This window comes from Nansenia antarctica (assembly GCF_963989245.1).
Source record: "Nansenia antarctica genome assembly, chromosome: 10".
Classification (NCBI taxonomy): Eukaryota; Metazoa; Chordata; class Actinopteri; order Argentiniformes; family Microstomatidae; genus Nansenia; species Nansenia antarctica.
Window position 1 is genome coordinate 5,112,618 of NC_137680.1, and position 17,574 is coordinate 5,130,191.

The 17,574-nt window shown below is 46.3% G+C and overlaps 1 protein-coding gene across 1 annotated transcript; it reads right to left on the bottom strand.

Annotated features, from left to right (window-relative positions):
* Nucleotides 1-1,003: 1,003 nt before the first annotated feature.
* Nucleotides 1,004-15,102, bottom strand: zyx (zyxin). Its single transcript, XM_080541349.1, has 11 exons — nt 14,989-15,102; nt 8,765-9,009; nt 8,097-8,264; nt 7,912-8,006; nt 7,704-7,799; nt 6,146-6,763; nt 5,529-5,670; nt 4,709-4,878; nt 4,348-4,526; nt 3,815-3,935; nt 1,004-3,587 (listed from the first exon to the last, which is right to left on the bottom strand). Exons 2-11 carry the CDS (start codon nt 8,991-8,993, stop codon nt 3,474-3,476), a joined length of 1,932 nt encoding a protein of 643 aa, XP_080397475.1. The 5' UTR covers nt 8,994-9,009; nt 14,989-15,102; the 3' UTR covers nt 1,004-3,473.
* Between the last annotated feature and the right edge of the window lie 2,472 nt (nt 15,103-17,574).

Sequence of the window (17,574 nt, forward strand, 5' to 3'; positions counted from 1 at the left end):
AGCTAGCTGGGATCTCTTCTCTCTATCTCCTTTCATCACTCACTTCTCCTCCTCTGTCATGCTGATAAACAGAGGGACACAGCTAACCTACTTCACATCTCTTTCTCCCATATCGTCAGCTAACAATAAGGTTACAGAACGGGACTTTCTCACTGGTGTTTGGGGTGTGTATATACAGGTGACATCTTCTTACAAACGTCTTACTGACATTAGATTTGGTTTACTTTACCATACAACAGATTGGTAAAGAGCAAAATTAAAGAAGTGCCACAGTTCACAGAAAAACATATTTACACTCAAATATGATTACAATGCGTTGAGAGGTGCAGCATTTCCACAGAAGTTAACACACAATTGGGGGCGCTTGGGTGGCTTAGCGGGTTAAGCGTTGACCATGTAACCGCAGGGTCCCCGGTTCGATTCCTGCATGTCATCCCTCATATCCTGCATGTCATCCCTCCTCTCTCTCTCATCCATCCTTCCTGTCTAAATCTTCACTGTATCTGTCCAATAAAATGGAAAATATGAGTGGGACTGCCCCACTAAAAAAAATTACTTAAGTAAACACACGCACACACACACGTTCGGCAGTCGTCACTATCTGTGCTACACAGGGCTGGTATGAACTGATAGAGCGAGCGGGCGTGCTAGAGGGCCCGCTAGGGGTCATGTAACACGTCATTGAGAGCTCAGGAGAGGACACATCACATGGAGGAGAGAAAGAGAAAAGTGACAGAGTAAAAAGGCTCGACTAAGTTACAGACACGGCTACATCAGTTTCATGTTAAGTGTGTTTTGTGCTGTTTTCCATCCTGTCATTGCTATTCTGTATTTCACTGTTTCTTATAGTTTTCTTGGGTGCTGTGAAAGACAGTTTTATATATACTATATATAGTATTCTATCATTATCATAGTTATCATCAAGTGACGGGCACAAAGAGAAACAGACCCCAGACACCTTTAGGCAATTAGCAGTTTGTTTTTATTTTTGAGTACAGTAAAATGAAAGAGAATAAGGGAATTACTGGTAAATAATGTTGGCATGTTTGGAACCGTAAACATATACACATTCACACAAATATAATAGAGGAATTTATAAAGAACAATATAGAAAAAAACAACAACAAGGCAATTATTACATAAGACATAATTCATTAAATAATAAAATGTAGGAACAAAGTGGTGAAGGCGTCAGCATCACACACACATGGTCACTGTGATGGCGAAGGCATGGTCACAACGGTGGAATAGTTTGTGCAAAAAAATCCCAACAACAACTGTGATTATAATACTAAAAGATGACAATGACAAACACAGCTAACATGCATGCGGAATCATATTTGGCCATACGATTTTGGGATGTTAGGTTAGGTCATCATTATTGTTCTTGTAGCGTGCCAGACTACAGGCAAGCACAGGTAGGGATGAACGTATGTGAGGAAATAAGGTAGAATACAAGGGTGTAAAAAAGGCACCTCAACAAGTTAAAAATGAAATCAGAGAAAGAAAGAAAAGTCTTTATCAATGAACTACAGTACAGTAAGACTAAGAAGCAGAGCAACATAAAATATAACCATTATCAGGAGATAAAAAGTACACTAGATGAATATGAAACAGTGGTATTTATTGGAATAATATGAGAAAAAAAAGAAATATACTGTGTAAAAGCACACACACACACGCACACGCACACACACACACACACACACACGCACAATAGAAGTGATATAAAATGTTAGTGAATGCCACCAAAAAAAGGGCAGTGAATTGAAAGTGTGCTGCCGTTCAGTGACCGCTGCCTGCATTTGAAACCTGTTCCCTACACTATGGAAACGTTTGGTCTCTGCATGCGAACACAGTCAATAACATGTACTCTGCTGGTATGGAAAAAGCTGCTGATTGTGGGCATTTCTGCTATCTTGCAACCAGGACTGGCAATTTGCTCTGGTTAAATGTTTGTAAGGTTAATACTTAAAATTCCAGATCTGTATCATTTCTATGACACTGAGACACTCAGAGCGCTGCAAATGCCCAAATACTGACTGGGCAGGGCACCCCCAAAGGGTTTTTAAAGGCACCCAGATAGCGGGGAGGCCACGATGATAATGAGGAGGAGGAGTAACAATGAAGGAGGCTATTGACATAAATATAACCTCAATAAGCTCACTTCACTGAGGGTAATCGTGCAACGGTCACACTGTAGGTGCTTTTCTAAGCCATGCGGCCTTCGTTGAACTACTCTGCTCGCTGAACATGATGAGATCTGCTGGAATGGAATCTGTGCTTTAGCATCCCTCTTTCATCTCTTTGTTCTAGAAAGCGTGCCGTTTTCAATACATAATGAGCTTACGGTACATCGGCTTTTACACTTCAAATTCTTTTCACGACAAATAAAATGCTAATTTTGATCTTATTTTGGCCTCGTTCTGTGCATGATCAAATGGGAGAGAGCAACTAACAGTGATCTGTATAATGCCGCATGCCTATAAAGCTTCAAACTCACACACGACAACGACAACAACAACAAAAACAAGAGCAACATTCACCATTTTCCATTTTTTTGCACTCAAGTTTTTTTTAGCCCTAGAGAAACTACCATTTCTCATACTGCCCAGCTCTGCAAACGGTATCTAAAGGAATATGTTCGTTTTTTGTGTAAAGCACTCTCTAAAAGGCAGTCAAGCAACTTGTATGCTTGCAGGCACTACAACTTCCAAAGTGCTTTAAGGTACCACCAGCCCAACCAGAGTTCAGCCCTATAGGAGGTGCAGGAGGAACAGGGCGGCCATGAATCAGTCCACCTTAAAACTTTGTTCAAATGGTACACTGGGGGCCTTGGGGGGGTCCTATGCTCCTGGTAGAAGAAGCTATGTCTCAAAGACTATCTCAATGGATTCAGGCACCCTGTCTCTTTCTTCCAGACCACTGATAGGTCAGAGGACTTTTTTTAGGTATAAATCATTAATACGGTTTGAACCTACGAATGACTTTTGAATCAGTTGGTCTTGAGGGAAAGGAGAGGAGAGGAAAGGGAAAGGGAAGGAACGCTAAGCGTTGTCCATGCTATACTGTGCTGGTCCAAGTCAACCTGGGAGATTTAGCATGAACAATAGAACAGCCGACATTAGACTGCTTATCCTGAAAGGGGGGAGTAGAAGAGAGGAGCAGGGAGGGATAGAGGGAGAGAGTGGAAGAGAGGTCTACTTCAGTGCAGTACATTACTTCTGCATGGAAGGGGAGAGAAAGGAGAAACGGGGGGGGGGGGGGAACAAGAAGAAGACTCATTACAATGCATCTACATGCAATCACTGTCTCTCTCACGCACACACACACACACACACACACACACAGGCGTACACACACGCACGCACGATAACCATGTAAAGCCTTGTTGCAAAGACATGATGGGAGCTGAATGAATCCTGTGCCATTTGGTTCATAGTTTTGACTGAGTGACAGACCGTGCCCACCAATCACTGCATGGCCTGCTTGGCTCGCTTAGTGTGACACTTCATGCACAGAATCCTGCCGTCCAATGGGTAGCAGCCGTCTGCGTCCGCCTCTATGGAGAGGGGGCGGGCACAGTCCTGTAACAAGGAAGAGATGTTTCAGGATGTATATCATAACGTTCAGAAGTGTATGTATGTAGGTATGTATATATTCAATTCAATTTCAATATCTTTGTTTAATTGTTTAATACATGTGTTTAATGAATTCCTTGAAAGGCGTATTTGAAATCAATAATATGGAAAGTGTTTTCTGGTACATTATGTGATGCGTGTTTCTCTAGTACATGCTCTGTAGTGTGCATTACCTCGCAGCGGTAACACTTGAGGTGGAAGTTCTTGTCGAGAGCCACGACTCTGACAGTCTCCTCACTGCCTGGGTCAGGAATGATGGGCTCATTACAGCTCACACACAGAGGGGAGAAACGCCTGGGACAGAGGACGGGAGGATATTAGACCTGTATCTTATATACACGTACACACGCACTCGTACACACACAGCAAGAGAGACAACAGTAACTGCAACAACAAACAAACTATCTATATGTTACGGTACATGTGGGAATACGGTACATGTGGGAAAACTAGGGTTAGGGTTAGGGTTAGGTGCTAAGGTGCTACGGTTAGGATTAGGATTAGGGGTAGGGGTAGGGGTAGGGTTACGGTTAGGGTTAGACATGCCAGCATGTACCAAGTGGACGTAGCACCTAACCCTAGAACTAGTTTTCCCACATGTACCGTATTCCCACATGTACCGTAACATATACACTGTTTCAAAAAACAAACAAATGAGAAAAAACAGATAGATGCCCATTGCTCCTCAGTGCAGAGATAGACCTACCGGTGGTAGTCGGGGACGCAGTAGGGGTTGTTGTTGTCGTCAGTGATGAAGGGCGCCCCCTCCAGACTGCAGGCGCAGGTGCTGCAACGGAAACAGTGGGAGTGGAAACACTGACCCACCGCCTTCAACACCCGGTCTGTGATCCTCTCACCACACCGGGAACACACCGCCAGGGAATTCTGAGGAGGGAAGGGAGCATGTTAGTGATGTTAGTGTGTGTTTGTGTGTGTGTAAAACAATGGACCAGGAAACTCTGGCCAAAACATGAAGATGAAAAACACTAGGGATTGTGTGGAAGGACAGGTATAAAGAGAGAATGTGTGTGTGTGTGTGTGTGTGTGTGTGTGTGTGTCCTCCTCACCACATAGCAGTCCTCGCACTGCGGCGCGCCGTCCCTGTCGTAGAACTGCATGCCCTGTAGGGGGCGGTGACACATCATGCAGCAGAAACAGTCGGAGTGGAAGAGCTTGTCCATGGCTCTCACCGCCGGCTGGGAACGGGACAACGCCTCACCACACTTACCACACACCTCTGAGACAGAGAGACAGAGAGAGAGAGAGAGAGAGAGAGAGAGAGAGAGAGAGAGAGAGAGAGAGAGAGAGAGAGAGAGAGAGAGAGAGAGAGAATGTTTGGATGAAGTTATCATCAATCAAGTATAAACATGGCTATAAATATAGTAGCATGCATGGGAGGACATATTTCAGCGGGTGTGCTGTTTGGCGTGTGTGCGGTGAAGTGTGTGTGTGTGTGTGTGTGCGGTGAAGTGTAGTGGGGGAGAGGGAGAGAGATGATTATGACGCAGAGGACGACATCAATAGACAGACACATACTAATCACCATACATACATATCTAATTATACAGTTGTCTGACTATCAATGAGGGAGGGGGAAATAATGAAAGAAAATAAAGAAAGTGAGAGGGAAATAGATAGAGAGAGAGAAAGCTGGTTATGGTGTCATCATCCCAATCTGTAATTAAGATAGAGGATAGAGGATCATCATGCAGTGATCAGACCCTGTGAGAAACGCTCTCAGAGTGATAAGCAGGGGAAGGTGAGCAGAGCAGTGTGAGGAGAAGGCAGCATCTCATACTGCCTAATGGGATAGGATGGTAGGAGTACACCTGAGTGTGTGTGTGTGTGTGTGTGTGTGTGTGTGTGTGTGTGTGTGTGTGTGCGTACCTGTAGGTGCTGAGGTGATGACAGGTGCGTGTGTGTCCATGTCTTTGATGAAGTCGTGGGTCATCCTCTCCAGCTCCTCCACTTCCCTCATGGAGAGAGGCACCCCCCCGCCGGGGATACGGACCGGGCCAGAGGGTGAGGGCTGGGGGGGAAACGCACGGTTTACACATGGAAAACACACTCACACGCACACAGGCAGGCACGCACCAGTGTAACTAACTGTACCTGCCTCCTTCCTGTCCAAGGAGAGAGTAATACAGTATAGTCCCCAATGACTGACATGTATGAGCACTACAGTACACGTACACGTACACGTACACGTACACACACACACACACACACACACACACACACACACACACAGGGTCGTCTATGTTTGTATGCCTTTGAGACTTCTGGAGAAATGCTGCCTTGCATGGTTTTTAACCAACAACAGAACAGGTCCACAGTCCAACCTAGGTTTATGTTTGAACGGGCTGCTTTTAAAAACATGTTCTGTCCTGTGTTTCATCTCTGTTGAGCGTTCTCAATTATTTGTACTTCCTGTGTCTTGCTGAATGTACCAATGCCATACAGGAAGCGCCCTCACAGGCAAAAATACAGTTATTTGAATTTACCTTTGATGACGGGGGAGATTTAATTGGCTGGCTGAAAGAAGAGGGTGGTGATGTCATCGCCTTGGGCTGAGGAGGGGCCACAGGAGTAGGAGGGGCCACAGGAGCAGGAGGGGGTGGGTTCACATTCTCCGGTCTGCCAATGGGAGAAGAGCCCTTTGTGTGATTGAAGGCTGGGGGAGCCACTGTGGTGGTTGGAGGGGCGAGGGGAGGAGGGGGGGGGGAGGGGTAGGTGGCAGCGGAAGGTTTAGGGGCAACAACACCAAACGGAGCAGGGGTGTGGTTCTGGTTCTGCTTCGGTGCCACGGTGGGCGCCGTGGTGACCGCTCGGACCCCGAAACTCGTCCCACTCGGAGTGACGAGGGGGAAACCACCCTTAGGGGCCACGGCCGGGCCCTTAGCCAACGGCTGCTGCGCGACAAGGGCAGGAGCGGATGCGGACGCGGGGTTGTGGTTGGCCTGTCGGTTTGTGGCTCTGGCTTTGAGCTCCTCTGCCCAGGGGGGGGGGGAGGGCTTGTCTCCCATCTCTGGGGGCGGGAGGAAGGAGAGGGCGGGCTTCGGGGCGGTGGGGGGAGGGCCGGGGGGCTTGGGGGCAGGTGCTGCCGAGTACTGATTGGGTAACTGTGGAGACAACAACAAAAAAGATAACAACAAGGACGTTTTTATTAATGGGTTCTTACACAGGATATCCTGTTGCCCAACTCACAGATGGGGCTTAGTAATGATCGACAGTTGAGCTGTGTCACCCTTCTGTGCAATAGCCTCAAATTCTACCTGAAACATTCTCAGCATTTTCCTTATCTAATAAACTAACTATAGGTTTGTCTTTTACGAGGGGTGCAGTCTTTTGAAAATGAAACAAGTTGCAGAGATTTTTCTATTATGTCGAATGTGCTGCTTTGCTCTAACCAAGAGTGGTCCGAGGGTTGAGCTTATCAGAATGAATGACGTCTTTCTGACATTTTTATTTTGTGGACATTGTGCCAACATTTCTCCACCGCTCTGTTCCAGTTCTTCCCAGTGAGTGGTGAGTAACAAAACACTCTCCATTTATGGCTGTTTCCCCCCAGAACCACCGTGAGCAGCACACTCACAGTTACAGGCCTGATCACAAAGGAGTGTGTCTGTCTGTGCCATGGTCTGTCTGTTGACTACAGTTTACTCATCCTTGAGCTCTCAACCTCGACGGACACGTCAACAGCCACCCTGTCATCTGTCCAAACTATTTCTACTGACCTGTCTCTCCTCCTTTCTCCCCCCCCCCTCTCTCTCTCTGTACTTTGGAGGAGGCCTCTGTATTGAACCATGCTGCAGCTATGAGTCAACACCTGCTCTCTTTCTCCCTCTCGTCTTTTTCTTCTCCTTCTGGTTCGCTCCTCCACTCTTATTCTTCTACCATATCTGTTGTTACTATGTGTCTTCTACTCAAGTCTTTCCCTTTTCCCTCTCCTTCCGTGCTTCCTTCCTTCCTTTGTGCCCCCCCTCCCCCACTACCAATCTCATCTCATCTTCCTCTCCTCTCTCTCACTCACTCACTCGCTCCATCCTGTTTTTCCTTTACCTTGGGGTTGAAGGGTCCTCTGGTCTCCATCTCAGACAGCAGATCGGTCAGAGAGTCCAGCTGTTTGTCAAAACTAGTCTGCTTCTCTATCAGCCTCTGGGGGGGGGAGGGGGGAGAGAGATGGAATGAACAAAACAATCATATTGCTGCACATTCCTGTAAATACAATACAAGGCCACGGCAATAAGAGAGGACATCCTAGACTCACCTGAGAGTTACCCCCGGCACTGGGAAAACTGGCACCAGAGACAGGGAGAGGTGGTGGGGGCGGGGGAGGAGGGGGAGCTGGGGCAGGAGGGGGAGCTGGGGCAGGAGGGGTAGACAGGGCAGGGGGGGGAGACGGGGCAGGGGGGGGAGACGGGGCAGGGGGGGGAGACGGGGCAGGGGGGAGACAGACATTCTCTTCAGGTGGGGACGGGAGGGGCAAGTCATCCACAGCCGGAGGGGGCGGGGCAGGGAAGGCAGGAGGGGGGGCGTCAGATGCGGGGGGTGTGGTTTGACATTCGGGGGGAGGGGCTGGCAGCTCAGCGTCATCCAACGGTGGAGGAGGGGGCGGGAAGTCTGCTAGAAATGGGGGAGGGTTGATTGGTTAAAAAGGCGTGACAATTAAATGGTTTCTATACATTCAAACACTCATTTATTAATTTCACCCAGGTTGTTCCAGAGGTTAGAACCAAGCTGCACTGCATTAAAGCTTTCTAGAAAACTGGAGAAGCGAGTTTCAATCATTGACCAGATGTGATGCATTGGGGTTGCATGCATCCTGACTGACAGCAGGCTCAAGCCCTGGGATCTAGGGGGCAGGGTTGGGATGGGAAGGGGCTTGGGACCTGGGCTTGGGACCTGGGCTCAGCCCCTGTGCGGGTCCAGGTCCACAGCACTGCTAGTGTTCATTCTTCCCCCTTTGAAGTTGAACTTCTAATTCAGACCCTGGGTCACACCAGGCGAGTGGAATATGTAGTGTAACAATGACGCTGTTCACTTATCAGTAAACTAATTAGGTAGGAAAAGCAAACAAGCAGTACTCTGGACCCATAAGGCGCGAGGTTTAGTGCCGTTACCTTCACAGAGCGACGGGGGAGGAGGAGGCATCTCTCCGACGCGTCCGATGACGCCCGTGCCTACGTTGCCTGGCGTCGGGGATGGAGCCGAGGGAGGCGTCAGGCTCTTGGGGCGCGGCGGGGCCACCGAGGCGAACTTCTTTGGTTGGTTGTAGAAGGAGGGGGTGGTGACTTTGAGGTTCAGGGAGGAGGTCACCATGATGGGCTTAGTGCTGCTGGAGTCCGCCATTTTGTCTCTTTCTTGTCTGAAAAGCATGAAGAAGAAGAAGAGGGAGGACAACATTTAGGCCTAGTTCTGCCATAAAGTTTGGTTTCTTTTTTTTCTGAGTGGGGCAGTCCCACTCATATTTTTCATTTTATTGATAGATACAGTGAAGATTTAGACAGGAAGGATGGGTGAGAGAGAGAGGAGGGATGACATGCAGGATATGTCTCCGGCCAGAATCGAACCGGGGACCCTGCGGTTACATGGTCAACGCTTAACCCGCTACGCCACCTAAGACGCCGCAGAAAGTTTGGTTTCTAATCTACAGAGAGATTTAGGAGTAAGAGATCATGGAACTGAATCCCCAACAGAATCTCACACGCACACACAGGCTCACACACCTACATCACTCGGGCGAGAGTGAAAACACAGCAGTTCTATTGAGGCCCAGTACAAAGGCCACAGACGTACCATCACAGCACCCCTAGCAGCTTGAAGGAGAACGGCCAGCATGAAATGCTTTACTGTTTGTTAATATATTCTACTGACAATATACCATTGATTTATCCGAGGAGGGTGACCAGTTCAAACATGGGAGACTTGTGAAATGTTCTGAACATTTTCATGTGAGGTAGGCTATGGGTTAGCTCAAATATTTACCTCACACATGCTTGTGGTTAAAAATGTTGACGTTACCTCTGCGACTTTATCTCAGATTCCTCGCAAAGTCAGAACGCGTTTCCCTGAACGCCTGAGGCCCTTTACGTGACCTCCAGTCAAACACAGACTGAGAGTCCCTCTCAATCCCCCCCTCCCACTCTCCCACTTCTCCTTTGGCTAAACAGAGGCCTTCTCACTGCCGTGCTGTACAGACGTCATTGGTTAAGTTAATAATTTCAAGCTCCGCCCATCGTGATGTAAACACCATGAGGCAGTTTCCTAAATGGTGGGCTGGGAAGCATAAAAGTCTATGGCTGGGACCCCCCTGGCCCCTAATGGGTCTTTAGTCAGTCCCTCCTGAGAATGGATTAAATGGCAATAGACATGGTTGTCCACTTCTTGAGAGTTGGCAAAATCATTCGAAAGGCCTTTGTCCAAAATTCACATGATCACAGGACCGCTGCGTGTGAAAAATAATCGACACAATAACTTTTCTCTGTGTTGTTTGTTTTGGAAGGACAAGACATGCAGCGTACGTAGTCTGTGTTGAATGGATGATTTGGGTGACTAATTTCACTGTATTATCAGAATCAATCTTTGGAAGAGTAATATTATACCATTCAAGCTTGACTTTAATGTAATGTCATGATGATCTAAGGTTTCATTAAATGTTTGGTTTTAATTGAAAACAACAACAAAGATTGTAGGTTGTGCATTCAGCAGTTTAGCGTTGTATCTAACTGGGACTCAGGGGCATGTTCTGACAAGATAAAAAAGAAAAGCAGGTGAAAGTATTCCTGATATGCTGACCTCAGCCTGATGAAACAACATAGCATGCAGCCTCTCTTTTTGTCAGATGCTTGTTAACGACTCACTCGAAAATACTTTCCTTTAGAGTTTCCTTTCATAACCCTGTAACATCCTGTAACAACACACTCCTAGGAAACCAAAGTGAGGAAAGTTATTAGCTATATTTACACTCCGAAATGGCACTTCAAATAGCTGCAACAAAAAGCCACAAACTGGCAAATCTTTTTTCCTTATGGTCTTGAATAATGCAGAAGAGTGCTGTCTGAGATTAAATATTTAAAGAGTGATGGCCAGGATCCCAAAGGGGACATGTGAAAACAAAAAGGGTGTCCAACCATAGCCACAGCTACTGTATAGCTTAGCTGCGGGACCCGACAAACAACAACAAACGACAGGTAGAAACTAAAGATATAGGCCTACAGTCAGGTAGAGACACACCTTGATAAGTAGCCTAAGGGCTGCGTTCGTCAAATTCACTCAAAGTGCTGGAGCGCACACTGGGTTCAATGTCATAAAAGGGACCAAGTAATTTGATTGTACAAGAGGCATTCCATGAATGTTGATAAGATTTACAGACCAAATGTACGAATGCAGCCCTAGATGTAAACAGTCCAGCCTTGATAGTGATGTTACGCCTCAACTGAACCATTGAATTCTACTCTGTCATGTGGGGAAATACACAGTCTGGCTACTCTTTAATAAGCCTCAGTCAGAAACCTACTCTACACAGCACTGGCTAAGAGCAAGCTGTTGGCCTCTCCTTAATGAGGTCTGCAGCACTGAATATTAGTAGATTACTCTCGGGGAAATATTAGGTTACCACTCTTTGATAATATAGGCCTAATAGCTTTCTAGGGGGGCTTTCTAGAGAACCAACGCTCTCCAAGTACATTACATAGGGGCAGAGAACTAACGCTAAGCCTATTGGCTAACAGTGATCTCATTTAAAGTCCTTTTAATTATAGATGATATTCTAGAAAACTCTAGGGACCAAAATGCATCAGACAGACAAAGACAGAGACACGGCAAGATGGAATCAAATGGACAGAAAATCTTCCAAGGACAAGGACCTACCTGAGGATTTAGCCAATTAAATAGTCTACAGCTACTAATCGTTAGGCTAATTAGCAGCAACAGTCTTTTGGATTAAATATGAAGGCGTTCATCAATTAAATAGCCTCGGCCTACATTCCTGGAAGATTCCGCGTGGCCAGAGATATAGGCCTAGCTGGAGGGTTTTTATAGGGTGAGATCAGCTATGGGCACGCCCCCAACAGTCCCCCTACAAATCCATGTGAAACATGATCCCCGAGATGAAGACCCTCTGGTGGGTGGCTCTTCATTATGACATCACCTGGCTCTGCATTCTCCTCTCCCCCCGGTTTCTCTCTTTTCCACTTCCTCGTTTCTCACTCACCATCTCTCTGTCTCTGACTAGACCTATTCCTCCTCTCTTGGTCCTGTCACTCTCCATGGAATGACATCACCAGTGTCTGCATTTCATCTGTGGCTTTTCAAGCTCGGCTGGGAAGACGACATGGTGTATAGAGCAGGGGGCCTAGCGTAAACCGTCGATTTTAAATAATATCTCAAAGCTTATAGTTTCCACATGCTTGGACTGCGTGTTAAAGGACGATTGGAAGACAATACATGTTGGTGATGATAGGCTTTGGGAAATGCTTCGTAAGGCCAGGGAAGACATTGATTGAAAGAAATCGCAACCATGCGAAACAGTCTTATTCTGTTTTAACAGGGTAAGGTCTAGGTGAAACAAAAACTAAGCACTTTGTTATGGTACACTCTGTTTTTTGTTTAGTTGGTGTTTGGTCTGTGAATGCTGACAACGTTCACTGTTCTGTCCAAACTTCAAACAATCACTCTAGTTGAGACTATGCTGACAAGTGAGACTTGTAGGTTTCCACACAGACTGCATTCTTTGGTTTTGCCCCTTCCTAGCATGGCCAACTAGTGACTACCCTTATTGTTTCTGGAACCTCCATTGTTATCAGGTTAATGACACACCTTCTGGGAAAAGCATATTTGTCTGGGGCATTACTCATGCAGTGACAATCAACCTAATTGGGTCTGATCATTACAGGTCACAAACCATTCGGGGGGCTCTCCTTCCCCCACTCCCCCAGAGTGGCTGTAATGTGTACTGAGTGGGTGAATGTGTGACGTTCGGTTCTGCATAATTGGATCTTATGGAGGTCACTGGCTCGTCAATGGGACGCCCACTCGAAACAGTCACGCACTTTAGGCCCTGTTCACTCTGAGCTAGTATGTTTAGGCTAATGAAAAGTGACATGGCAAAGAGAGGGGAGAGAAAGATATATATAAACATCGAGGGAGAGTCATATAGGGAAATATGGTATGAAAGGTATGAAAATATGTGTGAAAGAAATGTCGAGGAAGAGAGGAAGAAAGCGATGTTTGACTAAGACAACACCAGTGAGTAATATCATCACAGTTAGGCTCACAGTTAGGCTTGACGTAGGCGTTTAGGGGATATAATTAGGGGGGAATTCTGTATTCTGTCACCCCATAGCCGTAACTGACACCAATTATAAAAAAGTATCCTTTCAAAGAACTTCACCCCCCAGTTCCACCCTGGCGTCAGCAAACTAAAGGAACATTGAACCACAGACTCATAGAGGCACCACCCTAACCCTAACCGAAAACCCGACCGTAGTGGTGAAAGCCATTCATACATGTGGGTCACGGTGGTGGACGTAAAGACTTCTCCACATATTCAGCCTGTGAGAGAGAGAGAGAGAGAGAGAGAGAGAGAGAGAGAGAGAGAGATCGGAAGTGTACAACAAGTCTAGCTAATGGCTATAATCAGTGGATTTTCACATTCAGAAAAAGCAATCCCCATTCCAGTCTAAATGGCATTTTTGTCTGTGGGGCAACACAACCATTTACAGCACTAAAAAGCTCAGTAATCTCATGCTATTAGTCAATGGATTTTTGTGTATATGTTACGGTACATGTGGGAATACGGTACATGTGGGAAAACTAGGGTTAGGGTTAGGTGCTACGTCGACTTGGTACGTGCTGGCATGTCTAACCCTAACCCTAATCTTAACCCTAACCCTAACCCTAACCCTAACCCTAACCGTAACCCTAGCACCTAACCCTAACCCTAGTTTTGCCACATGTACCGTTTTCCCACATGTACCGTAACATATACAACTATGTTCTCAAAACTGTGGCATTGCATTTCGGACAATAAGGAAGATAGGTAGGCCTACGCCTACTACTTTCAGATGTTTGCCTATTTTCAATGAAAAGTGCCAGCTTAATAGATCAGTACGTTCCTTGAAGTCAGGAAGCATTCTTCTGTCAAGCTCACATAATGTATGAAAGGAAGGACAGCTGAAACTGTAAAATCTTCATGGTCTCCCCTTGCTTAAACAAGATTGAGCATCTCAACCGGTGCCCCACCCACCTCTTGACATACCATTGATTCGCTTTTGGTAGCTGGAGGCTAAGACTTAAAACAACTGGGATTACATTTTTGGCATTTAGCTAGTAGCAGACGCCTTTATGATCCATTATTTGTCTAAGTAAGGGATCACAACCTTGCAGGCAAGGCAAGTGCATCAGTCATCAAATATCCTTCCTCCTCTATGCAATCATCATAACAGCTAGATATGACACACGACACCCAGATCATTTTTTGGGCTAGCTAGCTCTGGCTGTCCACTACTGCTGCACTGCCTGACTGTCTGTGACTGTCTGTCTGTCTGTCTGTCTGTCTGTGACTGCCTGTCTGCCTGTCTGTGACTGTCTGTCCGTCTGTGACTGTCTGTCTGTCTGTGACTGCCTGTCTGTCTGTGACTGTCTGTCTGTCTGTCTGTCTGTGTCTGTCTGTCTGTGACTGTCTGTCTGTGTCTGTCTGTCTGTGTCTGTCTGTCTGTGACTGTCTGTCTGTGACTGTCTGTCTGTCTGTGACTGTCTGTCTGTGTCTGTATGTCTGTGTCTGTCTGTCTGTGACTGTCTGTCTGTGTCTGTCTGTCTGTGCCTGTCTGTGACTGTCTGTCTGTCTCTGTCTGTCTGTGACTGTCTGTCTGTCTGTGACTGTCTGTGACTGTCTGTCTGTCTGTGACTGTCTGTCTGTGACTGTCTGTCTGTGACTGTCTGTCTGTCTGTGTCTGTATGTCTGTGACTGACTGACTGTCTGTCTGTCTGTCTGTCTGTGACTGTCTGTCTGTCTGTGACTGACTGTCTGTCTGACTGTCTGTCTGTGTCTGTCTGTCTGTGACTGTCTGTGTGTGTGACTGTCTGTCTGTCTGTCTGTCTGTCTGTCTGTCTGTGACTGTCTGGTCGGAATGTTGTTGTTAGCCCCCCAGTAATGTTCAGCGTATCCTAAAGTGTCATTGTTGTGTACATGTTAGCTAGCTGAAATTATAGCCTACATTTCAATATTTCAATGTACATGACACACATATACATTCAAAAACCCAACCTGCTGTCTGTCATAACGAGGATAAATAGATATTTAATAGAAATACATATTGGTGTTAGCTATATCTTATGCACTCACCTATCCTTCCGAGACTGGCAACAGCCAGCCTGCTTTGGTTTGGTTGCCAAGAGACACTGGAAAGGTGGAACGTTAGAATGGGGTGGCACGAGCGTTAGAATGGGGTTCCTCGAGCACGAGCGTTAGAATGGGGTTCCACGAGCGTTAGAATGGGTTCCTCGCACGAGCGTTCGAATGGGGTTGCACGAGCGTTAGAATGCGTTCGAATGGGTTCCACGAGCGTCAGAATGGGTTCCTCGAGCGCTCTCCCCCCTTGACGCTACTATCCTCCCTAATCTCGTGCCTTTCTAATTATACTTTACAACGACAGGCTAATTTGTGACCTACATTCATTAATGTTGTCATCGCGTTTTCCTCCTATCTAGTGTTCTTCCAAGGGGGCTTCCCAGCGTTCTGTCTGGCTACGAGCTTGTCAGTAAAAAAAAAACTTTTATTTTTTTAATCAATTCCAAATCTTTACTTCCGGTTTAGAAGATCTTCCGCATATTCCCTTTGGCTGTGTTCGGAATAGCGTACTAGCATACTGCATACTAGCATACTCAATGAGTATATACTGCATATTACTACCTACTAAATTCACAATAATAGTATAGTAGTATCCGAAAACCAGCCGACCATTATGCATACTCCGAGCTAGTGTCCATCAAAAACCGACTTAAATTTTACCGGAAATAACTGCTCGCCTACTAAATATCTCGCATACTCAAATCTCGCATACTGTACAGTTCGAACGTACTACATACTCAAAATCTACGTCATATCTAGTATGAGTAGTATGCTAGTATGCCTTTGTGGCCTGGTTCAGTCACAGTGAGCAGAGCAAGCAAGCGCCCTGTAGTGTAAACGTGTGACTGGCTGTGTGTGTATAATATACATATAGACAGTACATGTGTGTGAGTGTGTGTGTGTGTGTGTGTGTGTGTGTGTGTGTGTGTGTGTGTGTGACGCCCTGTAGTGTAAACGTGTGACTGCCTGGCTGCTGCTCTCACATGTACTGTCTGTTCAGTCACACACACACACACACACACACACACACACACACACACACACACACACACACACACACACACACACACACACACACATGTACTGTCTGTTCAGCCAGGCAGACAGAGCATCAACACCAACCCACGGCAGATGAGTAATAATCACACAAGCCATTTCCTATTGTTGGTTCCCCGCACACAAGTTTGTTTAAACATGTACAACGTTTGCAGTGCATCCAAAGTTAGGCCTCATAACCAACATCTGCCAGATGACATAGTCTACATGTATTTATTGATTACCAACTAGTTATTAGAATAGTTCATTTGTATGTTTGTATGTTAATAGTAGCCATCACTTATTGAATAAAAAGACAGCCCCTTTCTACAGCATTTCACCCCTATTGCTCCTGAGACCCAATGCAATGGAATCTGAAAAATCTTGTCTTACCTGTGTGGGTCAGTTGCAAGGGAGGGAGAGCAAAGTAATTATTATTACCCTCCCCTGTCTGTCTCTTCCTTCTATATCCAAATAGAATCCGAAAGTGTGTATGCCTAGTCAGTGCTACTTCTCTCTCTCCCCTTCTCAGTTCCTCTACAGCTGTTAGACCCTCCCCCTCTCTCTCCCTCTCTCCCCCTCTCTCCCTGGAAAAGAAATGACACCATCCTTCCAAACATGTTCTTTCTCGTTTGACTTTTCACTCAGGACGTGTATATTACTATGTAAACACCCCTCTCTCTCTCTCTCTCTCTCTCTCTCTCTCTCTCTCTCTCTCTCTCTCTCTCTCTCTCTCTCTCTCTCTCTCTCTCTCTCTCTCTCTCTCTCTCTCTCTCTCTCTCTCTCTCTCTCTCTCTCTCTCTCTCTCTCTCTCTCTCTCTCTCTCAGGTTGTGTTGTGTATATGTATGTATTTATGTGTGTGTGTGTGTGTGTGTGTGTGTGTGCGTGCGTGCGCACGCGTGTGTGTGTGTGTGTGCACGTGTGTGTGTGTGTGTGTGTGTGTGTGTGCGAGCACATTTGTAAACTGCCAGCAGTAGCCCCCCTTCCCCCTCTCTGTTTCTGCATGTCTCACTCTCTCACTGGATTCTTGCAACATTCTTCATTCTATGACATCAACCCTGCCTGCCTTTCCTTGTAAGGTCAGAGCGAGGGAGAGAGAGAGAGAGGGAGGGAGGGAGGGAGGGAGGGAGGGAGGGAAGGAGGGAAGGAGAGATAATGGAGGTACAAGCTTGATTAGATACAGACACTAAACTGGTTGGGGGGGAGAGGGGGCAACACAAGGGGGAAGAGACTGGCCACAGCACAGTACAAAGAAAATACTTTTTGCTCCCAGTCATACAGGATACAGTGAGAAAGTTTGTTTAAGCATTAACATTTTATTTTGGCACACAGACACATAGCCTAACCATTATTTCCTTCGGTCCTGAACATACAGGTACTTAAGGAGATACACTATCTTCATCTGGCTGTTGCTCAGTGTGTTTAAGTGGGTGAAAATAAGGGAAATAAGGGTTTGTAAAGTTACACAATATCTCCAGTTTAGGGTCCTTTTGGAAATGCATTGTTCCTCATAGAGCCTGTGTGTGTGTGTGTGTACTAATGAC